The sequence below is a fragment of the Centruroides vittatus genome, unplaced genomic scaffold, assembly GCF_030686945.1.
Source record: "Centruroides vittatus isolate TY-2023 unplaced genomic scaffold, ASM3068694v2 contig_920, whole genome shotgun sequence".
Taxonomy (NCBI): domain Eukaryota; kingdom Metazoa; phylum Arthropoda; class Arachnida; order Scorpiones; family Buthidae; genus Centruroides; species Centruroides vittatus.
This window is the reverse complement of record NW_027122607.1, coordinates 785,806-806,384: the sequence shown is the minus strand read 5'-3', so window position 1 is coordinate 806,384 and position 20,579 is coordinate 785,806. Positions and strand designations below refer to the sequence as shown.

Sequence of the window (20,579 nt, the reverse complement as noted above, 5' to 3'; positions counted from 1 at the left end):
CTTTTTTTAATTACTGTATATATTAAATCGTCGTCGTCATATGAAGATAAAAAATATTTTAAAAAATTCTTAATTGTCTTTGAAACATTTTTATAATCTTTCTGACAGTAAAAAATGACACGATTCGCTACAAAACGGGAAGTTTTAATACGATACATCAGCATTTGACAAGTATCACATTTATAGTCACTTTCGGCGGTTTCTAACCGCATTTAAATTTACGACAGTTTTTCGCACGTCATAAATTTTATAGACGAGCGCTACCAAAGTGTTAGAGAGAGGGAGAAAAAAAAACGATTACATTCAAACAACGTCGTAAACATCAAGCATCCTTTGTAACTTACCTGATAAACGAGCGGGCTCTGGGGTCTGGGATAAGTAGCACCCGTTAAGCCAACTACCGTAACTTTCATAGAACAGCCTCGACGCCTTACAACAACGGGCATTTCGGAATCACTGGACGAAGGGTCCGATACCGGACCGCAGAGACGGTCGATGAACCTCCGGACGATACCGTAGCCGACTCCTGGCATCGATCGACGGAATATGCTCTCAGCCACTTGTTGAATATCTTAGGATCGTCTCCGACTGTCATTCGGACAACGATTACAAAGGAAATAACGGTAAAAGGCAGATAGCGCGGACGACATCTTCTGTATCATTCATTCCCTATGAGTCACAAAAGCGCACGTAAGAGAAATACTGGCGACCTTCCTACATTGTAGACACGTAGTCGCCGATGACGTTAATGAAAACACCGCTTTAAATAACTTTCGATATTTTTAAAATAGCGCTCTTATATTTTCTTATATTCTCAATGTCATAAAATATTAACCTACGATTCGATCGATTTTTACGCAGTGATCGATAATCTATAATATAATCGAGACGTTCTGGTGTTTCCAATTTATTTGTGTTAATCTCGTATTTGTCGATACGCCCTGTAGTCAAATGCCCAGATAATTAAAATTCGCTTCTGATGAAGAGCAATTCTTTTACGCGAGTTTCCACGACTTGCGGCGTAACCTTTTGCTTTTGTTTGGGAAACAACAAACAAGATTTGTAAGCATTGATTTCTTTAACGTTTAAAACACTTATAATAAAAACAAACGAATTACTGTAATGATACATTTAAAGTCGATCGAAATCGATAAATACTAAATTCGGTAAATATTAATCGCTATTAACATTTATGATTTCTGACGTAAAAAATAAAAATTCTTCTAGTAATTATGCGAAAGAAAATATTTTTAGAAAAACTAATGTTCTGAAAATCCTTTCGGATCAATACCGAAACAATGCAGAGTTTCCTCGAATTATACTGGTTAGTGCCAATGACTCAAATGCAGGCAGACGAATGACCATCGACCTATTGATTTAGAAAATGCGGCGAATTTACTAAATGTAGTTGAAAATTTTAGTTGCGAAACAGTCCTTTAGAAACCCAACATTAAAAATGGTCTCGATGTTATACATTGAATTCACACCGTTCGCTTCTCGTCGATAATTTTAACCATCACATTTCGCTGTTTAAGATTTAGGCGCATTAATTAAATAGATTAATGCAGAACAAACAGATAAAAAAAAAACTTATTTACTGTTCAAAATATTTAATATCTCGGCGATAGTGTTTTAACGAATTACACGACTACATCTTATATTCAACAAGCATATCAATTATACTTGTAATTTAAATTAAAAGAAAGGATTGTGAGATTTAGTTATTTAAAAAGCTATTTAAATAGGTTTACTTCTTTACAAAATTAACATTTATTTGTAAGAGAATGAATGATTCTAATACTTCTCTGTCAAGATTTATTACATAAAATTATAAAATCACTACACAAGCTCATAGAAATAAGATTTTCCGAGACATTTATTTTCATTTTATTAACGCTAAAAGTTGATTCCCCGAGAGCTATTCTCAACGATATAAAACAAGTTCCTCTCAAAAAATATAGGTTAAACATTTATATTCGTAATTACTTATTACTTAAAATGAATCATAAATGCAATCCACATTAATTTTTTTTTCAATTTTAAAGCATTTATAATTTCATTGCCAAAATATTATTATGTATTCTATTAATAATTAAATTATAATTCCGAGTTTCATAGCGAGTAAATGGGATAACCAGATGTCTCTTTTTCCATATAATTTTAAATAACATTCTTGAAAACCAATACTTTCTTTGCCTTATAATGTTAAAAAATACAAAGAAAAAATCATATAGAAAATGCTAAATATTGAACCATCCCAATACAACCGCCGCACACGTGTTAATAAAAAGGTACTTATTAATTATTCAAATATTTTTCATTTTTGACTTAACCCCACCCCCTTTGGACCCGCCACTGTGACGGCACTCATGGCGCCGTTTGGGAGATAGCATTTGAATGTTTTTTTTTTTTTTTTATCAAGGGTATTATTCGAGATCGCGAATATTATGAGTGTTTACCCATAGAAAAGTTTTGCGTTTTTACGTTAAATAACGAATGAAACAATTTCAATTGATTTATTTTAATAAGAACGTTATTATTTATGAATTAGTTCTTAATTATAAAAATTTGCAATAATCGCTAATACTGAAAACAAAGAATTTGACAAAACTTATTGATGTTTCTGAAATACTAATCACATTTTAATAATACTCTTTTGGTTAAAAATTTTTCTATTATAATATAAAACAAAAATTTTTATTTTATAAAATAAGCAAACGAATAAACACGTAATAAACGAGCAGAATAATTAAGAAATATGTCAGATTAAAGGCAAAATCAATTTGACCAGACTTTATATTTTTAGTTATATCGAGATGTTATGAAAATCATAATAGCATTCTGATGGAACTAGAGATTTTAACGAGCTTAATTGGAATTTTCTCCATTTGGACAAGCTAAAAATACGTGGGATGCAATTAAAAAGTTTAAAAACAATTTTTAATACCTCAAGGTTAAATTATCGTTACATAAAAAAATTATATATTCTCCAATTTTCTCTTCGAAAATAAAAAAATTCCCACTAAACTTCCCCATTTTTCTCCAGTTGACTGGAAAACCCCCAATCTGGTAGCCCTGCCATCGGCACCTCTGATTTAATTTGCCACAAGAAAAGAAGCAAATTAGAACTTGAATACGTTCGAATGCTTCTTTTCGTGAATAAAAATCTGCAGCAGGCAAAAATGAGAACAACTATTGATTAATCTTTGATATTTAAAATAAGAGTACTGAAAAGAAGAAACTGTAACATTTAAATCAAAACAAAAAGTATGAAGTTCCATTTCTCAGAATTTAGTAATCTTTTCTTTTTATTTATTAATATATGGAAATAATAATTTTATTTAATATTTATTATTTAACTAAATAAGTTATATCACGTAATTATTCAAGGTATTCGCGATGTGGTTAATATATGAATTCGAGAAGTGATATTTGCTCGAACTTTGCCCAATAGTCGTTTCTACAAAGCTCTAAAACGTCTACTTTTTAATTACGATCATCCTGTGCACTTCCGCTCGAAAACTGAGCGACGAGCAAAAAACTAAAAAATAAAATAAACTATGTACCGAATTTAAATGAAATCTACGCGGAAATTTCTGATGATAAATGACAATACGTGTACAGCAAGAGAAAATTCTTTTGAACATTTCGCTAAATACAGTATACATCGTATTCAGTAAAGAGCAAAATTTTATATTACAATGTACAAATATAAAATCATTTCAATAGCGCGTTTGAACTGAAATATAAGCTTGATGTCAACGATTCGTGCTACCAATAAGAGTGTCAATGAGAATCGGGAGGATTAATTGCCACTTTTGTCTCAAAAGAACAAATTGAGCTCTTACAGAATTCGTGCAGGGGTATAGGCCTTCAGTCTTCCTAATGTGTCCCAAATAGGCTCCATTTGAATTGAAATAGAATGATCTGGGTGGTCATTCCATTCTTCCTCTAGATATACAGCATCAAGACGAGTTATGCGTGGACGTGCATCATCATCCAAGTAGAATCGAGGGCCCGATTCGGGGCTAATGAACGCGAGATATAGACATAAGAGTTCAGAATTTCATCGCGATACCTTACTGCGGTTACGGTACCAACTCGGAATATGTGAAGAAATGTGCAGCCGCTGATTGATATTCGGCTCATACCACCAAGCCATTTCCACCATAATTTTCTTTCCGGAAAGATAAAAGGAGGATAACCAGTTCCAGCCAGTCTCGATATCGCTCCAGAGGTCGTGCCGAGACTCATAAAAATTACGTTGGCCCATTGTTTTGAATTCCAATACAATGTAATCGACCCATATTTGCACAAAAGTTAAAGGGGTACCAATTGCTTGTCTTCTTGCATAAAGATTACCCTGATGAGGCCTTAAAACACCCTTTATCCTGATATCGCTATTCCTGTGGACGGAGAAGTTTGCAGCGAGTTAATGTATTGTGTACGACGTATGAAATCTTGCATTTCCAAGCAGATAACAGTTATCTTTCGCGATTGAAACAGGTCTTCGACAGACAGTTCCGCTTATTTGGTACCGATTTCAAAGACTGCATTGAACACTAAAATGAACATTTAGCAATCTAACTGTGAATGCCTTGATCTGTAACTGTGTCCAGCCTTGATGGAAATTGCTCTGTATCTCATTTCTTTGCTTAAATGGTTATCTCATTTTTACTTTCCCGGATGTTATGGAATTTAACATAGGAAATGTAAGGTGATCGGTCAACTTTGACCCCCTTTTTTTGCATTTCTCGACGTTCAAGGCCAAAAATGTAAAAAAACCGCCCTTTATGTGTGTGGGAGGAAGCGTTTATTTTGCATTTTGCATAATTATGTTATCGTCCTTGCCAACTTTTTAAGAATACGATAATCTCGAATTTTTCGCAGAAGCACAACTGCAAATTTAAAGCGCTTTCAAATAAAGCTGTTATGCTGAATAGATTCGAGTGCAGAACTTTTTTTATGCAAGTTATGTATAAATTACACCTGTATTAAACTTTATGGAGGTTTACAAAATTTTGCCTTCTAAATTTCAAATATACAAATAATTATACTATATTTTTAAACTTGTTGCTTAACTTTTCAGCATAAGTGTATATAATACAGTCCACACAGTGATGTCCAACTTTTTATTGTATAGTACAGGAATCATATTAAAACTTAAATATGGTTCCCGAGTCTCATTGAGTCGGCCTGCAAACGTTCGAAGACAAAATTATAAAAATATGACTTTCCTTATTTTTATTTATAAATGCTTTTTAGAAAATTTATAACTAACGGGAATCGGTGTGGTGCTACAGTAATTAAACGATGATGATCGAAGATTTTAAGTTTCTAAGAAATACCAGGTTGTTCGATTCATTTATACAAATTGATGTATAAAAACTAAATATGCACACTGAATAAACTACTTCACTAAAACAAACCCCGAAATGTCTTCAAAATAAAAAAAATAAAAAAAAATTCTGAAAGTTGGATTTTATAGAACGTCTCGATTCCAAATCTTTTTCGAACAATGACTCGAATTTCTTTTTATCGTGTTATCTTGAGTTTTTTGGAGAATCATCATGTAAGTTTTAAAAATTCAAATTACTCATTCTGCCGAATATTAACAGTGTTTTTCAATGTTAAGATGAATAAAAAGAATATAATAAAACTAGCAGATAGGCCCGGCGTTGCTCGGGCAAAACTAACGATAGCGAGGATTAAGATTATTACGTTATAGTCACAGAAGAAAAAGAATAATTTCATCAACAAACTAATTATTTCTAAAGAAAGGTCGAATTCGAAAATCGAATATTCTAATATTGTTCGATTTTCACGACGTGTTCTGATTATATCGTTCGATTTTCATCGAATGTTCTAAAGAAGAAAGGTCGAGAAAAACCAAACTAATCTGTTTAAATTTTTGAAAATCGAATATGTTCTAACATATTACTCATTTTTGTTTTTCTCCAGCGCCGGTAAATCTTGCATGTCGCTTTCTCTTGTTCTCCATTGTATACTTAACACTTCCATTGTTGATGGAAGTGTTAATCCTAATCCTGTCCCTCTCCCCGTGGGGAGGAATTTCGAAAAATCCCTTCTTAGTGTGCATTCTCGTGACGTACCCTAACTATGTACCAAATTTCAACTTTCGACTCCTAAGCGTTTGGGCTCTGCGCTGATTATTATTATTATTATTATCAACTCGTCTCGATTATATATATAGACTGAAAATATTAAAATAATAAACTGTCTGAATAAAGTAAACAACATTGCATTTATTAAATATTTATTGTTCAGTAAATGCTGAATGTATTTATATATCTTTAGAATGATTTTGAATAACATTCATCAATTATTTTATTGCTTTATTATTATATCTGGTAACAGGTAATTATATAAAATGTAAACAATCGTATGCTGTACTTTATTGCTGTCTGCTTTCAAAATGGCGTACGTAAAGAAGCTTTGAATTGGCAGTTGTGTTTTGCACTTTCCAAAGATAAATAATATTTCATAACTAAAAAAACTTTATGAAAACCATGGAATTAGCATTTCTAAACACAAAATAAGCATTATTAATAATAATAAAGGAAAAAAATGTCGTGCATTGCTTTTAACTGGAAGAACACTACCAAATATCCAAAACAGATATATGCGAATACTTCTTCAGAGATGTTACTTTTGAAATTGCCGGTCTTAAAAGAAAGTCCACCAACTAAACAGCAATTGCAATGTCTCTAAATATTTTGTATCAACTGTAAACGATATAATAAACAAATATTTGAATCTTAAATAACTAAAAAATAATGTTTACTGTCTTTTTCTTAGGCATGCTGTTGAATGTCGAACACTTATATAGATTGCTTTATGAAAATTGTCTGGCGGAGAGATAAAAATATATTTTGACTATTGACAAAGCATAAATCTAGTTAAATGACTAACAAAAAAAAAATCGATTTACAATTTGCAAAAGAAACGAAAAAAATTACAAACTTGGTTCCAAAACTCTAAAAAAAAAGTTTCAATAAAGGATTCATGATTATTGTTGGTATCTAGTACAAGAAAAAAAAAATATATTAAAATTAATTCTACTCATTAACAAAATAATGTTTTGTAATGTAATTTAAAGAAGAAATACCATCCTTCATCCATAGCCTTTCAGAGTAAAACTCCACGATAAGAGTAGTCATACTAATAGCTACAATTAAATTTCTTGAAAAAATAAAACGACGACAAAAGACACGGGGTATCAAGAATACACATCTTGGTCATACTCCTTCAAGTCTGCTGATATGTATCCAATGGTCTACTATGCCTTGAGATTGCTTTTTCCGAATGCAAACCAAGAAATTTTAACAAAGTACATCAATTATGGAAAGCAGTGAAAGAAGAGTGAAATAAAATACCACTTCTTCACACCAAGAAAACCTTTAAAATCCGGTGATACGTGTTTATACAACAGCTAACGTTTTCAACCCCATCAGGGTCTTCCTCGGGCACAGTTCATACGAAATTTCAAATACAAATGGAACGGAACAAACAACCGAAGCGAACGTTATTCAAATTTGTTCCGTTCCATTTGTATTTGAAATTTCGTATGAACTGTGCCCGAGGAAGACCCTGATGGGGTTGAAAACGTTAGCTGTTGTATAAACACGTATCACCGGATTTTAAAGGTTTTCTTGGTGTGGAGAAGTATATTTCATCCAGTATATGTTAAGTTCATTTGTTAAAATACCACTATTTATTCTAAGAAATGTACTCCTACCTTAGAAATCTAGATGTAGGTTGATAGTTCAAAAAATGACTATCAGATAAATAAAATATTTTAGAAACTATTTAAAACATTAATTATTTTCAAGAAAAAATAGTTATAAAATGTGCAAAACGCATTCTGTATTTAGATAGTTCGAAATTACCTCAAAAAATTTTAACATCAATTAATAATACCGAATTATGTTCATCTAAACATCTTCATTTCATATCCAATTTTCTATAGGTGAATACGGGGTAATATTTTCATAGTAGTTCAGGTTAGTTTACTAAATTCTATTATTTCCATTAATTTTTAACATCGAATGTTTGCGCTTATTAAAATAACTTGAATAATGCTGTTTTGATCTACTTTTCCCGCCAGCCGTATAAAAATTATCGATCTTATTTGGATCGTGGGTCATAAGGCTGGACGCCCTGATTTAGCCAGTTGTTAATAATGGTTCATCTATACGTCTTATTAAACACATTTTCTGGTTGTCTCGAAAAAGAACAAGATACAGAATTATATAATCTTATATATAAAATTCTCGTGTCACAATGTTAGTTACCGTACTCCTCCGAAACGGCTTTACCGATTTTTACCAAATTTGATATGCATATTCAGTAGGTCTGAGAATCGGCTACTATCTATTTTTCATACCCCTACACCATCTCCCCCCTTTCAAAAATATATTTATATATAAATTAAGGCTTTTATGTCCAACAGATGGCGCTACCTTCCGACGAACTAAGTTTGCTTTTCTGTCAGGCATTATGCTTTTCTGTGAGAATGGACTGAAGCAGATCATTTTCTATCTATCTATATAAATAATATATAACGTTCGTTTGTTCTTTTCTATGTTGTTTATATTAGTTTTAGTTTACGTTGTTTAGCATCGCGCGTGAGTTCTTTTGTATTTTATTTAAATTTGAAATTGGTTATTCGGAACAGTATTCGAATGTTGTTAGCCTGACGATGGCCATGGAATGGGCCGAAAACGTTTGTTTATGATTAAAGTTAAAGGTTCTCAGCATCAAGGTGTTGTTGTCTTACAGTGTAATAGAGTCTGAGTGAGGTTAGGAGAATAACTATTAATTATTCCTATTTTATTAAAATTATTACTTAATATAAATATTAATATAAATAAAATATAACGTTCGTTTGTTCCTACCGATTCCTTTGAAATTTTGACACAACGTTGCATTCGAATACGCACGTGTTTTTATATAATATACATGTCGAAATTCCCCCCAGTGGGGGGAGATGGACGGGATTAAGGCTTACCGTGAAGAACTCGGCGTCTATTATACTATTTTACATGCGTTTTTTGCGTTTTTAATTGCGTTTTAATAGGTTACGTCAACAGAATATACACTAAAAAGGGATTTTTCGATATTCCCCAGCGGGAAAAGTGACGGGATTAAGGCTTACTGTGAAGAACTCGGCTTTTATTATACTATTTTAGATGCGTTTTTGATTGCGTTTTAATAGGGTACGTCAAGAGAATATACACTAAGAAGGAATTTTTTGAAATTTCCCCCACGGGGGAAGTGTTATACATTTATAATAGATACATTTTGAGCCACAACAACGCGTGGCCGGGTCAGCTAGTATATATATATATATATATACAGTATATAAAAACTTTGTCCGTTATGACGTAAAAAGATAAAGTTTGAATTTGCCAACTCAATGTTTAAAAAAAACACGTATATTTTAATTTTTTAAAAAATCTCTAAATTTAATATTACAATGCAAATCACATTCTTTAGGAAATAAACAAATTTTATACTTAGTTTTAAAAATTCAGTGAGTTGCTTAACTTTCCCGACAGCATTTAAATGGCAAAAAGCTTAATTTTGGTGGTAGGAATGGGTTTTATAAAAAAAAAAAATTGTAAATGCTAATAACGAGTAAAATCGTCATTAAGTCCGACCCTGCTGGAGATACACACTACCCCCTCCCTATTAACTCCCCACCTCCTAGACCTTTAACCACCAAATAGCATCAACCCATCAACCCCCTAACAAACCTCCCTGCAAAATTTCAGCAATTTTCGACAAAAAGCACAGGAGTTATTAAGCATCAAAGAGGGTGAACAAAATCGTGCTCCACATCCCCCCCTACACACACACAAAAGAGAGAGAGAGAAATCCCCGAATTTTTTGGCATTTCTCGATGTTTCAATGTGTCCTGAGCCCAATGTAAAAATCTTGACAGTCATTTTTGACCGATCGCTATACTTTCCCTCTGTTATATAAAATACAGAAGAAATTCTGCTGAGACATCATAACAAAATACAGCATATTTTTTTTTTTTAAATTAACATTTAAAATACTAGAAGACACTTTTACACATTAATCTGAAAAAAATTCTGTCTCTTTTCCCGTGAAAATTCTATTATAATATGAAGCTACAAGAGAAACTTCTACTTGGTTGGTGATCCTAAAAGTGTGAATATGAAAGATCAATTTCTTCGCCTATAATATACTGAATGCCATTAAAAATAGACATTACTATGACGTACTGCTTCGATTAATATTGCGATATTACTTCATGATAAATATCGAAAAATTTTTGACAAATGTGACCCAATATAATTCATAAACCTCTTCATTGTATAGGCAATGTTTCATCTAAATATATAAAATTACTTGTCCTGACTGACTGATTCATCATCGCCCAGAGCAAACGGTTGAACCTAGAGAGGTGAAACTTGGTAAACAGTTAGTGTGCGTTTTCATGACGTACCCTAAGAAAAGATTTTTCGAAATTCCCCACGGGGGGAGAGGGAGAGCGTTAAGGCTTAACATGAAGAACGGCTTCTACTGTACTATTTTATATGGGATTTTTTGTTTTAGTCTTCATTGAGTACATAGGTGTATTAAATTGATAACATTTCAGACATTGTTATAAATATTTTTATATATTTCGATTTTTTAAAAAAATGTTCGAACCGTTTTAAATTCCAATTTGTTATTGCATATTGGTTGGATTAGAGAACGATTGTAAACGTTCCAGAAACTTGATCAAATTGAAAACAGTTCGTTTGATTCTCAGCAATTCTCATCGTTCTCAGCGGTAGGTATATAACAATTACTATGGTTGTTGAAATACTAAATGGTGTTTCTTGCAAAATCTGCGCGGGCGAAGTCGCGGGTAACAGCTAGTTTTATCACAAGGATCTATTTTCTTTAATTTTTGCTGTTACCAAAACAAATCGTTGCCGGCATAAATAGTGAAGATAATAGAATTATCCGTAAGCGATCGTTTTTTAAAATTGTATATACAATTTTATTATCTATTTTTCTTCTTGTAATGACGATAATGATTTCTACATTTTCGATATAACTGATTACCGATTAATTTAGAAATTGCTGGCCAATCAGACGATCTTCCTATCACGAAAAGTGATGGCCGAGCGGTTAAGATGTCATCTTATTCGTTCTGGAGATTCGGAATCGAATCCAAACAGATCGAAAAACCCTAGGAATATCTCTGATACATCAAGGCTCCTCTCCTTCACCACCCGGCCGCTCCACTGTGGACTCAGCTAGCCCACAATGGGCTTTAAAAAAAGCTCTCTTAGTGCCTACATGACAAAAAGATATTTAAAAAAAAAAAAAAAACAGGTTGCGAAGCACTGAGCTAGACGAAATATTTCCTGATTGAAATGTCACCTTCGTTTCACAAAAGCAGAAATCAGACAGAAAATCGAAATTCTCCCCAAAAAAGACAATTGCATTCAATTCAAAAATTATGCGATTTTAATTATGAAAAGTGCATTCGACATGCTTTTTCCCTTTGAAATGTATTCATACAAATAAATATTCTTCATTTCAGATATGCCTTTTGCATTCAAACGTCTACAATTTACAATGTCTCTCGTCTTTGTAACATCGATGAAGAAACTCAAGGACAATTTCTTAAGGTTATGAATGCTAAACCCTTATCTTTTCCCACAATCAAATTTATTTCCACTCCTGATCTTGAATATACCAGGTAATCAATATTTTTGCACTTAATTAAAAATATAAAACATGTTATTAGTTTTCTAAGTACAGTCAAACCTGTTTTTGTGCGGTCTTTTTCTGTGCGATTTTTATTTGTGCGATTTGTTTTTGTGCGGTATATGAAAATTTCAATCAAATTGGAACATAATTGACTCCTGTAAAATTTTTAAAAACTCTATTGGTTGTTTTCTATGACATCAGCAGGTTTTTTCATTTTTTATTCAGAAAAACTTTTTTCTCATACGTTTATTTCGGTCCCCTCTTATTTTAATAGCATAAAAACCATAAATATTATGTTATATTTGAACAGATGCGGTAAGTTAGCTCCCCTCCAGCTTTAGACTGCGGGTGTGAAATTTCACGCCTTGTTAAATGAAATAACACTACCTGCAGCTATATTTATCAAATAAAATCATTATTTAACGATTATTTTTAACTTTTTAATGTTAGATTCGTATTTAAGTGGAAATAATTAATTAATATAAAAATTAAAATTCTTAGAGGATTTTTTTCCCCATTAGGTGTTGCAGAAAAAGGCCAAAGGAGTTAAAAAAGCAATTCCTAGTTATTTCGTACGGTTTCGAGTTATTTTCTACGTGAGACTTTTTTTATGCGATCCCTATTCACCGCATAAAAAAAAATATTTTTTTAATTGTGTTGCGAAAACTATTTTTTATAGCCACTCGTGAAGTTTCGCGCGATTTTTTTATGCATTTTCTTTTATGCGGTCCCTATCCCCCGCACAAAAACAGGTTTGACTGTATTATAAAAATACTTTTTTAGTATTTGTACTTAAATATAAACATTAAAGAAATTTAAAATTTTTATTTTGGAACAAATTCATACAAAAAAAAAAAAGATTATGTAAAAATATTTTGTATATATTTTACATAACTTGACGTAATAGAGAGGTTGAGGCCGAAGTTTTAAACGCGAAAACGTGTAGGGGAGAGCGGGGCTACAAGTTCCGTTTTTTAATCAACGTCATAATTTGTTAAGGAAACGTAATTCTAGCATAAGTATTGAGAGATTAAAATTTAGTAATATATCTAACTTTGCTATAAAGACAGTTTTTGGGATTGTTTTGTGTAAGATTTTTTTATAATTAATAATACAATACCTAAAGTCGGAAAGTAACAACTTACCCCGGTTCGGGGCTAGTTGTTTACAGGGTGGGGCAAATTGTTACGAGATCTATGGAACGTGTAATATGTAAAAAAAAAAAAAACAATAATTTAATTAACTAAGTATGTATTTAAGGACTAATCAATAATATCTTATGAATAATTAGTTGTTTTTTTGAATTTATTATAAACTAAACATTTTTACTTTTTAACATTTATAATTTTTATTTAACGATTGAAACATTAACCATTATATTAGCTTAAGTAGCTAATCAGCCTTGAAATTATCAATTATCAATGTTCAATCACATTAGATTCATGACGTATTTGCTAATTATATTTCTTTTTTTTCCTTACGGAGCTATTTCAATCGGAACAACTTACCTCGGGAACTTTTAGCCCCGCTCTCCCCTACGTCGGACGTTCAGCGCCGCTTTCCTGTAAGCCTAGAAGTTTGACAATGGCGTTTGGAAAATCAGTGCAATCATGCTCGATATTCCAAACGCCATTGTCAAACTTTTAGGCTTACAGGAAAGCGGCGCTGAACGTCCGACGTACACGTTTTCGCGTTTAAAACTTCGGCCTCAACCTCGCTAATATTCAAAAATTTTCCGAATAACGCTGGAAAATTTGATATATTCTTGCTAGTATATATGTATTCTCATTTACTTACAAAATATTTTAAGTGGAAACAGTCCTCTCGCCGAAAAAGTAGATATTTTAATAGAAACAAAATCTTATAATCGTTATAATAAAAACTGATATTTAAAAAAAAAAAACAAATATTTATATTCTATGCGATTCATAGTTAATGCTAAATATAGTGACTTGTAGAACCAAATAGCACACAGACGATCCATTTTAAGTGCAGTACAATCTGTGTATTTTTTTAAAACAGCTTACCATTAATTTGGTCAATGTTATCTTAAATTAAAATGTTTTCTTTTGTCTTACTGTACGATGTTTTTATTAAAATATCTTGGTAAAGTAAATATCTTTTTATATAACTGCCAGGCAGCTATGTAATTCTTTATTCAATTTGTTACATTTTACAAATTTTTTCAACTGTTCTATGGGCACTTAAAGGATCTTTTCCCGTACACATCAAGGGGCTTAGATTCTAAAAATTAAGGAAACAAATATTTTATACACTAAAAATCATATAATATTAACAGTAAGTAATACAAAATCACTATATACTTTGAAAATTATGGAATGTCTCTCTTCCCGATTCTCTGCAAGTGTCTATGGATCGCAAAGTTATGATAACTGTTTAAACTTAAAAATATGTAATGATTACGTAGAAATTAGATCGAAAAAAATGAAGTAAATCAATCCAATAGTTTCTCAAAAGCTGGCGTGGGTTGTTGCAAGACTTTTCCGGCATTCATAAATTATGCTATAAGCAGCGCCATCTGTTACAAGGTTTAAAAATAATTATTTTATTATTATAAAATGAAGGCTTGTTTATGAGTAAAAATGAGTTTTAAAGAGATTGTAAATGTAGATAACAAGTTAAACTCTCGTTAAGCCAGATCCCACTCGAGATATTACACATGATTTCCTTCTATTACCCTACTTCATTGACAAAAATTTAAATCATCAATATCCACATATACAGAAATAATCCTGCCAAATTTCAAAATCTTTGGTTCATCCAGTTCTGAAATATAATGTAAAACTTGTTTTATCAGAGATAATCTATAGCTTTAAATAAATTACAATTGTATGAATTGCATAACAAATCGTGATACAAAGCTTTGAGCTATGCAACATTTCAATTTAATAATTTTATATATAAATGCATAGCTCTTAAAATATGTATTCAATATTTACTGATTATATTTATATATTAATATTTATACCACAATTTTATTATGCATAAATATTGAATACATAAATATAATACCAATATTAAGCATATGACTATATATATATATACACAGGTATACGATTTTATTATGTACTGTACCTATGCTACAAAAAGGAATGTTATTAATTCTTGAAATGAATACTCTAATAGAACAGTATCTTGATATTAACTGATGTTATTTCTTCTGTTGGACCTTATCATTTTTAACTATAATCTTTTTAATAAAAATTTATTTAACAAAATCCAATGTAATAATCAAAATATTTGTGTGAAATTTAATAACAGCACAACAGCTTAACTGAAGAATCAAATTTTAAAAAAATTAAAAAATTCAGTTAAAAATGAAATATCATAACATTTATCCACAATATAAATTCACTTTTAATAAAAAGTTATTTCATTTTTGACATGAAAAGTTTCATTAGTTAATGTTCAGAACAAAAAACAAAGCATTTGTAAAACTAGCCTTGGTTTTCTGGTTTATTTTCTTTCTACTTACAAAAAACATTAAGAAGTGCTATATCTCTCTGACAAAAATGGCACAATCCCACACAGACCCAGCTTTAACGTAGAAACATTGCATACATCGCTTTAATATGTATGGCCTCTGCTATGAATAAAATGTTTTGATTTCTTTGGCTGTCTAATAATTTAGTGTTGTCTCACATACATTCATGATTATCTTCTTTACCAAAGAAGATAATCATGCCCAATATAAACATATTACAAGATAACCATTATGTGTTATGGTAAAATGATTTCTATGCAGTGGATAAACCATCCACATCTTTGTGATTAATACAACCCGCACTAATGTGGGCCTTGTAGATTTCTAGCTTTTCCAGGTGCTTCAGCACTTGTTTGTTGTTCGTGGCCCTAATGATAGATGCTTTGTCCCAATGCCCATTGACATCCTAATGCTTAGTGAAAGCCGCTAGAACGGTACTATCCAAGTACTTGTTGATGGAGTATTTGTGCTCGTTAATTCTCTGCTTTAAATGCCACATGGTTGCACCGACATACACAAGATCCGAATTAAAGCAACGATCCCTTAAAGGTATAGAATATACCTGTCTTAGAATTCTGGTTTTCTTTTTTTCTTGTCATTTCTTAATATTCTATATACCGTAGAATTACGTCGATATAACAAAGTTAAGTTATTGTTTCTGGTGACATTCTTAACCAACGTGTGCAAGAAAGGTAAATAATTCAGAACCACCTCTCTTTCTTGATCTATAGGAGGATGCTGTCGATTTTTTGGCTTCTGTAATTTAGTGATAAGCCCATCAATTTCTTTACTTCAGTATCCCTGCTGTAATGCTGTAGTACGAATGTAATTTAATTCTTTATAGGTATCAACCACACTGGTACAATGCTTGTAAGCACGTTTGATCCACAAATGAAATGCTGCATATTTAAAATTCCTAGGATCGAAAGAATTTTTTGAGATGATAATGGGCTGATAACTGGGTTTTCTATAAATGTCCATCCATATTTAGACCCTCTTTGCATGTGATGGCAAGATCAAGGAAATTTACATTAGTAGCACTTTCTTGGTCCAGTGATAATGCCAAACCATATGGGTTTCTGTTGATTTTGTTAAGGAAATCCCGAGTGCTGCTATGATTTTTCCAGAGGATGAAAACATCGTCGACATACCTTGCGTATAAAGTGATTTGATTTTTAAAGATGGGTAGGACCTTGTTCTCCAAACAACGTAAAACCAGTTCATATAAAATAGCAGACATTGGGCTCCCCATTGGCGCCCCTCTTTGCTGCAAATATGTCTCATCCTCAAAGACGAAAAACGATGTGTAACATTTAGGTATTCTTGAAACCGTGTTTTCTTATATGTTGAGCATCAAACACAAGACCGTGTTATTTATTAAACACTTGGCACTTGGCATAGAAGTGGAAAAGTGCCAAGTGTTTAATAAATAACACGGTCTTGTGTTTGATGCTCAAGATGTGTAACATACCAAATCTGCCAGCTCTAAAATGTGTGCATGGTATCTTGGTGCATTTTCAATGTTAGCAAAAAGAAAGTCTCTCAGCTCACAAAAAAACATGGCGGTAGCTTTATAGACATTTCAACTTCACCGTGATCTTTCACCGTAGAATCACCGTACACCTTTCTTAGCAATTTTAAAATCTCCATAGGTGTTTTACCTAAACGCCGACAAAATTTAATGTTGGAGGTTGTTCTTGAAACACCACTTTGATTACGTCGCAGGACAAAGGTAACTATCTCCGGAAAAAAACAGCAGCGCTCGCGGTTTAATCACATGACATGGGTGAAATTAACCTGAACACGTAGAAATGGTTTGGTAGAATCCATTTCATATGCTGTAACTTCAAATACATGCCTTTGTTGTCATAGATTACTGCATTCCCCGAACTTTTGGATCGTACCACGTATATATTATATATATGAAAATTCACAAAATGTTTAAGGGAAACAGATCTAAATCATTCTTTATTTTAGTTTTTATAAAAATTTAATCAAATTTTCATATATATATATATATGAAAATTTGATTATATATAATAAAGTATAGCTTCTTTTTTTATATATTAATGTTTCATACTTTCTTTTATGTATAACAAACTTTGGAAATGAGACTGAGACAATACTTTTTTTCAACTGAACAAAGTCTGTGAAATAAATTTAACTTTGAATATGGGACCTCTCCAAGGAAAAAATCAAACACCACTGATCTGAATCAGTATTTTGATTTTGATTTATAAATCTCAAATTTATTTATTCTACATTATGAGTAGCATTTAATCTAATATATACAAAATTCAAGATCTGTATATCTTTTTTTTAATATATACATTAGTCTAAAATGCAGCTTAGCTTATTAATTACAGAAATAAAAAATAAATCTCAAAACCAGAAGTAATCAAATTATCCTTAAAAGCTTTTTGAAAGTATTATTTTAGTGTCAGACTATATAATATGAAACACTACAATTTACAAAATTTGTTATAAAACAGTTTTTCGTATCATATTTAAATAAAACTAACTATTAAACTATCACAAACAAACATCAATTTTATTGATATCAGTTCAAGACATATCAGGTTCCAAAGTTCTGAAATTTCCCTATCACTTTGTATAAATTAGGAAGTCAATAAGAATGTTTTGCAACATTGAAATTTTGCAACAACTTTTTCAGGTTTTATTGATAAGCCATCTACGTTTATAGTGTACTATGGAATACAAGGATCTGATAATGAACTCTGTCCAATGTGAATTTTCTGAAATTTATAAGTATCCACTGATCATTTTGCAATAACTTTTATGTGACTCAAAGTTGTATCTCATTTATTTATTTCTTAATCAGAACTTCGTAACACTTTTGATACTCAGCATGCCCTGCAACACAAGCAACAACTTATGTCATCATATTCCTGCTGTTCATATCACAGTTGTGATCTCGTGTACTCATGCCTTCCCCCTCTATCTTTGCTCTTTGAAAAGCAAAAGAGAAAAGACAGGAGAGGAAAGGCATGGAGTTTATATTGCTACAAATTATTCATGTTCTTTGATAGCTTAACCACTCAGCAGTGAGGGACGTATATATACGTCGAGGGCGATCGTGTGGCAGTGGTGAGGGACGTATATATACGTTAAATTATTTTTGGGGGTATCACCAGAATCTAGCCAAAAACTACCGCAAAAAAAAAATTCACATAAAAAATGAATTTTGAAAATGAATGAAATTCACATAAAAAATGAAAAGAAAAGACTTTTCTTTACTAGACATAACTGTTTACAAATACTTTTTCTAAAACGGAAATGAGAAAAATTGCGTGAAAAAATACTTTAAAAATTTTTCGGGTATATTCTCCACTACTAAGGGATAGAACCATACCCGACTCTCCCACTGCTGAAAGGTTAAGAATTTTTAACAACAACCAAAATAGCCAGAAAAACTATTGGATTAGCAAGGTTCTATTAAAACTCACCTCCTTGAAGTGGTATTCAAAGAAATTTTGTAATCCATTTTTGTAGTTGGTATTGGGAGTGTAAATACATTTCACATAATCCAGACTAAAAATAACTTCTGTTAAACATTAAATTTCAATTTTTAATTTTAAATTAAATTCAATTCTATTCAATATCTTATCATGAATACCACAGGTTGTCCATTAGTTAACATGTACAGTACAGTCCTGCTAGTCCAAACACTGCCAATCTGAACATGTTTCAGTCGGTGGAGAGGAAACTTTTTAGCTCGCAAAATATACGTTTTTTGTATTTTCCAGTTGAATTTAAATGGTATTAATGGTACAAAAAGATTTAAAATTCCACAACAACAAAAGAATGTATTTTATTGTAGTACTGTATTAATACTGTACAAAATTAATAAATCAGTATTTGACATGGCCTATTAAAACAGCAGATCTATACTGTACTTACACAAAAACAGAAACAAAATCATTGATAGTGTTGGATCTATATAAACCGGACCTGTTTTACTGCTTGCTTCTGCATTATTTCAATTATTCGGCTAATCCAAAAATCTGCTAATCTGAACAGGGCTCGGTCCCAATTAGTTCAGACTAGTGGGACATTACTGTATTATACATTTGAATAAATTTTCTTATAACTTAAAAAAATACAAACAAACCTTTACATAAAAAGCTATTACATATTGATATGTCATATTTGTATGTATCTTATAAAATATATGAATTATATTGTATACATTTTTTATTTCAAAACATCTCAAATAGTATTCCAATCTCCCGAAAAACCTTGTAACCGGTGCAGTCCAAATTGTTACGCAAACGTTTTTGAACCCTCACTAGGTCCTTCTTCAAGCGAAATTTTCATTTTTCGACCGTTCCATCGAATACTATCCTCCCAACGGATAAAAATTCAAATCGTCCGAATTCCGAATCTAAGGAAACCGCGTGCTATCCAATATTCCAAAGTTTTCGTCCGACGATCACGTGCTTATCTTCGTGACGTAATCATCCAACGTCAGTCTGATCGTAACTTTTTTGATGCGACTTCTCCTTAAGGGCCCTTGTTTTATTCATTTGGCCCTCATTGTTTCGAACCGTTGTCTTGAATTAGAGCCTGCCACGCTAAAGATAGCTTCATCTCGTCCTTCGAATTGATTGGTTGGGAGTACTTGAAGGCTTTACAAATCTCCATTTGCTCCAACCATCTGAGGTGGTCCGTGTGGCGAGTGGTGGTGATGAGTTTTGCATTCGCGAAGTCCGCAGATATTTCCGGGTCCGAGGCGTAAATCGCAAGAGCGGTGCTTTTTCTGTTAGCCCCAATGTCTTGCTGATGTTCCTTCCATCTAATCTCCACTGATCGTTTTGTGGCGCCGACACACCAAAGCTCTTTGCTTTCGCAAAAACCCATAAGCAGGGGCACAAATTCCGACCAGTAGTGGATAAAGCAGTCGCCCCTACACGTAAACTGGAGACCGCACTACATAATATATTGGCGCAATACTTACAGGGTTACCGATTCTCGATAACCGATTCGGAGGAATTGATAGAAACTCTTAGAAGCACGGAACGCCCGAAGCAGATCTCCGTCATGGATTTCCGATCCCTCTACCCATCCATCGAGCTACCGCCATGTTTTTGCGCACTTAGAGACTTTTTGTTCCAACACGTAAACGACGAGGGATTACACAATCAGATTTTGGAATTGGCGCACTTGATTTGCTACTCTTCGATTTTCCAATTTGGAGGAATTACCTACACCCAGGGGAGAGGCGTACCCATGGGCAGTGCGGTCTCGGGCGACCTCTGTGAGCTGGTAATTCGGCAACTAGAAGAGAGGATAG

The 20,579-nt window shown here is 32.3% G+C and overlaps 1 protein-coding gene and 1 long non-coding RNA gene across 6 annotated transcripts in view; both read right to left on the bottom strand.

The window, feature by feature from the left end:
* The window catches only part of LOC136984472 (microtubule-associated serine/threonine-protein kinase 3-like), a 112,999-nt gene that overhangs the window by 78,136 nt on the left and 14,284 nt on the right, over window positions 1-20,579 (bottom strand). Inside the window, exon 1 of one of the 4 annotated variants that reach the window (XM_067281460.1) lies at window positions 345-671. The exons of the other annotated variants lie outside the window; for them this stretch is intronic. Coding sequence (XP_067137561.1) covers window positions 345-533 — 189 coding nt within the window. The 5' untranslated portion in view covers window positions 534-671. Of the gene's footprint in view, window positions 1-344; window positions 672-20,579 lie in introns of those variants that run through there. 4 annotated transcript variants of the gene reach the window in all.
* Window positions 13,877-18,835, bottom strand: LOC136984484 (uncharacterized). 2 transcript variants are annotated; one of them, XR_010882195.1, is made up of 3 exons: window positions 18,733-18,835; window positions 14,085-14,153; window positions 13,877-14,004 (listed from the first exon to the last, which is right to left on the bottom strand). It is a non-coding gene; the product is annotated as an uncharacterized lncRNA (long non-coding RNA). The 2 variants fall into 2 exon arrangements; XR_010882196.1 differs by having other exon boundaries at window positions 14,085-14,162; window positions 18,733-18,821.